General features: G+C 39.5%; 1 protein-coding gene across 4 annotated transcripts in view; it reads left to right on the top strand.

Annotated features, from left to right (window-relative positions):
• The first annotated feature begins 375 nt into the window (after nucleotides 1-375).
• The window catches only part of gsap (gamma-secretase activating protein), an 89,403-nt gene continuing 83,778 nt past the window's right edge, over nucleotides 376-6,000 (top strand). For 2 of the 4 annotated variants that reach the window (XM_087999512.1, XM_043713816.2), the window contains exons 1-2: nucleotides 408-840; nucleotides 1,203-1,282. In XM_087999512.1, coding sequence (XP_087855638.1) covers nucleotides 753-840; nucleotides 1,203-1,282 — 168 coding nt within the window. In that variant the 5' untranslated portion in view covers nucleotides 408-752. Of the gene's footprint in view, nucleotides 841-1,202; nucleotides 1,283-6,000 lie in introns of all 4 variants that reach the window. The other 2 variants (XR_006315096.2, XM_043713813.2) reach the window with 2 other exon arrangements.

The following is a 6,000-nucleotide window of genomic DNA, read 5'->3' as shown; positions in this document are numbered from 1 at the left end:
ACAGCAATCTAGGTTTGTTCAATACATCGCATCAGTTGTATGACACTGATAGTTTTATTATGCATTCTGTGTTCTATGATCCTTTCCCATTCGCGACCTGACGAAGGAACAGCGCTCCGAAAGTTTGTACTTCCAAATAAACCTATTGGACTATAAACTGGCGTCGTGAGATTTTTAACTTTGTCTATTCCAATCCAACACCGGAACTTCCATGTCATTACAAAAATAGGGCAGGCCACAGACCAAACTGTAATATCTATGTGAAGATTTTTTGGGAAACGATTTATGAACAGCCGACATTTCTGCTACGTTTCGTACGAGGCTCCACAAACCAGTAATACGATACTTCAAAAGCTGTAATTGGACAATTAATCGGATTGGATTCCAGGCCGCGCTCACTGAGGATATGGCGATTGGCACCGTGTCAGCTAATCACAGGCTCAGAACTCTCTTCCTTCCTGCAAGTCTGCACTGCTTGCTTGGTTTTACAAGGCGTAAATCAGAACAGTCTGTGTGGGACTGTGTGCTTGGTGTGTAGAGGAGTTCCTGGTGTATTTTGAAAGGGAGAAGTGGATCAGTGATGTTGGATGATGCACTGTGATGAGGGAAGCTCAGTTAGTTTGAAGGTATTGCTTGGAGTTTAGTTGTTAGGTGGTTGTTTTCATTGTCATTAAGAAATTCCGTTCCCGACGTTTCCAGTTGGGGCAGTGGAAGAACATTTAGTTTTAAAGGTCGGAGGAAGCGCAGTGACAATGTTGGAATTAAAGCCTTTTTTTGATATTGAAGATGACGTCGTTCCTTGGCTTTTGAAGTGCAGACTGACCCCATCGGATGAAAATGGTAAGCTCTCTAATGAACTTGTTTCAATACAATGGTGAGCTAATATACAGATTTCTAAAAAGTATTTGGGTAGTAAATCTTGAATAATACCCCTTTTGTGGTACCTAAGATTGAGTTTAAAGTTTGAATTGCTTAAATCTAATTAGCAAGGAACTGGCATTTAAAACTTTAACTTTTCTATTTACAACTCCTAAACCGTGCCCCGTCGGTCAGCGCTTGCAAATCGATTCAAATTAGTTTCTGTGTCTGTGCGAAAAGTAACACATCAGTGTCAGGTGCGGACTGTTAAGTGCATTTTTTGCCACGTTTTGCATGTAATCTAACTTATAAAATATGTTTTCTTCATTTAATTCAATTTTTAGATTTATCTACGAGGCCCTCGAGGAAGGAGTTACAAATTGTCCATGTTGAAATGAATGGTCATGTCCTGTACACCTGGAAGGTAGTTATTATCTGCGTTGGCAATTCATTTTGTTGCTACTTTGTTATATGTAACTTGTGTTAACCCTTGTTTCTCAACCCTGAACATTTAAGAAAAAATAATGGGAGATCGTAGTGCCACTTGAACCTGTTTTGCAATTTAGTAAGATCATGTCTGGCGCTAAACGGTAGCGCGTCTTGATCCCCAATTCTGTCAATTTCCTTTGCATCCAAGCATCTGCCAATTTCAGCTTTGAATATTATTCAATAACTGAATATGCATAGCCTGCTGAAGATAAAATTTCCAAGATTCACTATCTTCTAAGTTTTTTAAAAAAAACTAATCTCACTCTGAAATGAATGTCCTCTCATCCTGAGAGCAAAACCATTAGTTCTAGGTTCACCAGCAAAGTCGAACAGTCTCTTAGCATCTGATCTGGTAAGGCTTTTCAGAACCTCATGTTTTCCAATGAGGTAATCTGTCATTCTTCTGAATTCCTGAGTAGTGGCCTGTTTTAATTAATCTCCCATTCCCTGGAATCGATCTAGTCAACCTTTTGTTGTATCCCCTTTGGACAAGCATGTCCTTTCTTGGAGTTTAAAACTTTACATCATTCCATCTTACCAAAGCCCTGTACAACTGGCAATAAAGTTTCCTTTCATGTATTCCAATCTCTTTGTAATAAAAAGTAACACAACACTTATAGGTGTCTTTTCCCTAAAACAGTGGATTTCAAGATTAGGGGACATGTTTTTAAATTGAGAGGAGAGAGATTTTAAAGAAGACAAATCTTTTATACAGGGTGGTTTGCATATGGAATGAACTTCCTGAGGAAGTGGTGGATGTGGGCACAGTTACAATGTTTAAAAGGCACTTCAGTAAGGACATGAATAGGAAAGATTTGGAGTGATATGGGCCAGGAACAGGCAGGTGGGATTAGTTTAGTTTGGGATTATGCTTGGCATGGCTTAGTTGGATCGAAGTGTCTGTTTCTGTCCTGGATGACTCTGTTTATAACTATAACTGCATGCTAACTTTTGTGTTCTTATTTCTACAAGGACATCCATATTCCTCTGAATACAATCACTTTTGCTACACTGTGTATTTCTTCAACATGGATTGGCTTTATTGCAATTGAAGAATTTAGATTTAGTTGTAAAAGTGAACTTTCTTACTTGTATTGGCTATAACGTGATTGTGGCCCCATTAGTGTAAATAGGGCGACTATTGCATGATTTTCTTATAATGCGAGATCACACAGAATGGAACTAAACTGTTATATCAGAACTGACTATGTCGATATTTAATAGCACCTCACCAATTGGAAAAATATTCTGATTTCTGTTACCCGCACCATAATGAATAATTTCACATTTCTATAGGGAGGATGTTGTGAAGCTTGAAAGGGTTCAGAGATTTGCAAACATGTTGCCAGGATTGTGGGTTTGAGCTGTAGAGAGAGGCCGAATAGAGAGGCTGTTTTCCCTGGAGCGTCAGAGGCTGCGGGTGACTTTATGGACCTTTTTTATAAAATCATGATGGGCATGGATAGGGTAAATAGACAGGATCTTTTCCCGGGGGTGGTAGGGGATCCAGAACTAAAGGGCATAGATTTAGGGTGAGAGGGGAAAGCTTTAAAAGTGACCTGCGGGGCAACCTTTTTACACGGAGAGTGGTGCATGTATGGAATGAACTGCCAGAGGAGGTGGGTGGAGGCTGGTACAATTACAACACTTTAAAAGGGATCTGGATAGATATATGAATAGGAAGGGTTTAGACGTGTACAGGCCACGTGCTGGCAAATGGGATGAGAGACATGGATGAGTTGGACCGAAGGGTCTGTTTCTGTGCTGTAGCTCTCTGACTCTGACTTATGTTTCATTGGCACTATTTTTCCTAATTTACTTCACCTATCACTATATTTTTGCAGAGTCTTTGCATCATCCTCACTGCTATCTTTTCCACCTAATCTTGTATCAACAACAAATTTGGATACCTTATATTCTGTCCCTTTTAATACCAGTTATAAATGGCTGACTCCCCAGAACTGATTCTTATGGCACCCAACAGGTAGCAGTTGCAACTTGAAAATGATCCCTTTGTTCCTCCTATCTTTTTAACTGATGTCTGTATTTGGTGTTTCCAATCCCATCTTATACCTTCTGTGTGACACATTAGCAAATGTCTTTTGAAAGTTCCAATATACTAAATCCATTGTTTCTTTTTATTCTAATCAATTTTGACAAATATAATTTTCTTTCATAATGCTGTGTTGACCTTATCTGAAACATTTTTGATTTGATTTATCCACTCACTCTTTGAGGATTAAGCATTTTGCATTGCCTTTGTTTTAAACTCTTATCATATTTTGGTTATTATTGTTGTCCAACAGTTAAAGCTGCTAATAATGAGGTTATAAAGTATTCCTAGCAGTGCTTCCTGATCTTCTGATATTTCTAATTGCCACTCATACTGATTCTACTTCCTGCACTTGCACTTCCCCTTCCTCCTCCTTCATCCTGTCTGACTGTATTACTGATTTGACAAGAATATAAATAACAGACATTAAATAAATCTAGCACTAATCATGTTTTCTTCTGTTAAATAAGGAGGTGTAAAGGTTTGCTTCATATTTTTAAAATTCTTGATTTGTCTCCTACGGCATGTCTATTGGTAAAGCTGGAGGAAATTTGTTGTGTTTAGGTACTCTGTTGAGGTCTGATGAATTTGACTTGTATGTGCAGTCTAAGATGGATTAGAGGCTTGGGAGTGAAATTGGCCTTTGACAATGAATTAGCAGCCCAATTCATTGGAAAATTAAATTGAATAGGATGTCAAAATCAGCTGTCAATTCACCAGCTTATGTTTTGTCCTGCTCTTTTTCCTCTCTTGTCTAGTCAAACAAATGCAAAAAAAATTAGAATGTTTTAATTTTCTACCTAAAAATATTCATTTAGAAAGAAAGTAAGACTATGCAATTTTCACAATTGTTGGACATCAAAGTTTTTTAAATTCACTTACTGGACGTGGACGTCACTAGTGGGCCAGAATTTATCACCCATCCTCCGTTGCCCTTGAGGGTGAACTATCTTTTGAACCACTGCAGTCCATTTGCTGTAGGTTGACTCCCAATCCTTGGGGAGGGATTTTGACCAATCACGTTGAAGGAATGGGAATATATTTCCTAGTCAGGATAGTGAGTATCTGAGGGGAACTTGAATGTGGTGGTGTTCCCACGTATCTGCTGCCCTTGTCCTTCTAAATGGAAGTGGTCAGAAGTTTGAAAGATGGTGTCGAAGGATCTTTGGTGAATTTCTGCAGTGCATCTTGTGGATAGTATACACCGCTTCTACTGAGTGATAGTGGTTGAGAGAGTGGATGTTTATGGATGTGGTACCAATCAAGTGGGCTACTTTGTCCTAGATGGTGTCAAGCGTCTTGTATTGATGGAGCTACAACTATCCGGGCAATTGGGGAACATTACTTCACATTCCTGACTTGTGCCTTGCAGGTAGTGGATGAACTTTGGGAAGTTAGGAGGTATGTTACTCACCACAGTTCCTAGTTCTGATCTGCTTTTGTAGCCACTTTTTATGTGGTGAGTCTAGTTGAGTTTCTGGTCAATGGCAACACTTTGGATGTTGTTAGCAGGGTATTCAGCCAAGATAACACTATTGAATGTCAAGGGTTGGTGGTTAGGTTGTCTCTTATTGAAGATGGTCATTGCTTGGCATTTCTATGATGTGAATTTTACTTGCTACTTGTCAGCTCAAGACATGTCGTCCAGATCTTGATGCATTTGAGTATGAACTGCTTCAGTATCTGAGGAATCATGAATGATACTTTACATTGAGCATTCTGACAAAGAACTGTATAGGACAGGAACAGGCCCTTCAACCCAACCAGACTGCACTGACACATGATGCCTTTCTAAACTAAATTTTTTGCTTTGACACTGTCCATATCCCTTCATTCCCTGTTTATTCATCTGCCAAGGTGCCCCTTTAAATGTTGCTATTATATCCACCTCCATGGCCTCCTCTGCCAGGGTATTCTATTGCCTCTGATAATTTTGCAACCTTCTATCAGGTTGCCTTCCATCCTTCAATTTTCAAGTGAAAACAAAGCAAGCTGGCTAATCTCTCCTCTTAATTAATATTCTCCAAACCAGGCAACATCCTGATAAACCATTTCTGTGCCCTCTCCAAAGTCTCCACATCCTTCTGGTAGTGTGGCAACCAAAACTGTATACAATATTCTAAATGTAGCCTGAATAAAGTTCAATACAGCTGAAATACGGCTTGCCTATTTTTATAGTCTGTGCCCTGACCGATGAAGGTTAGCATGCTATATGCCTCCTTGACCACCTTATCCACTTGTGTAGCTACTTTCAGGGAACTGTGGACCTTATGCTGAGATCCCTCTCCATGTTGATACTGCTAAGGGATCCTACCCTTACGGGATCCCACCCTTCTACATTAGATCTTCCAAAATACATCACCTTGCATTTGTCCAGGTTAAACTTGATTTGCTATTTCTCTGCTCAAGTCTCGAGCCTGTCTATATCACATTGTATCCTCTGGAAATCTCCTTGGTCGCTGCAGCTTTCCCCAGTTTTTGTTACACTCAAACTTACTAATCGGGCAACCTACATTATCCTCCAAATCATTTATATATGTTGCAACAATGAGGGTCCCAACACTGATCCCTGTGGAACACCAATGGTCACAGATCTCCAG

The sequence above is a fragment of the Chiloscyllium plagiosum genome, unplaced genomic scaffold (genome assembly GCF_037043375.1).
Source record: "Chiloscyllium plagiosum isolate Xiang-an unplaced genomic scaffold, Cpla_swu_hap1 HiC_scaffold_23, whole genome shotgun sequence".
NCBI lineage: Eukaryota > Metazoa > Chordata > Chondrichthyes > Orectolobiformes > Hemiscylliidae > Chiloscyllium > Chiloscyllium plagiosum.
This window is presented reverse-complemented; position numbering and strand designations above follow the sequence as displayed.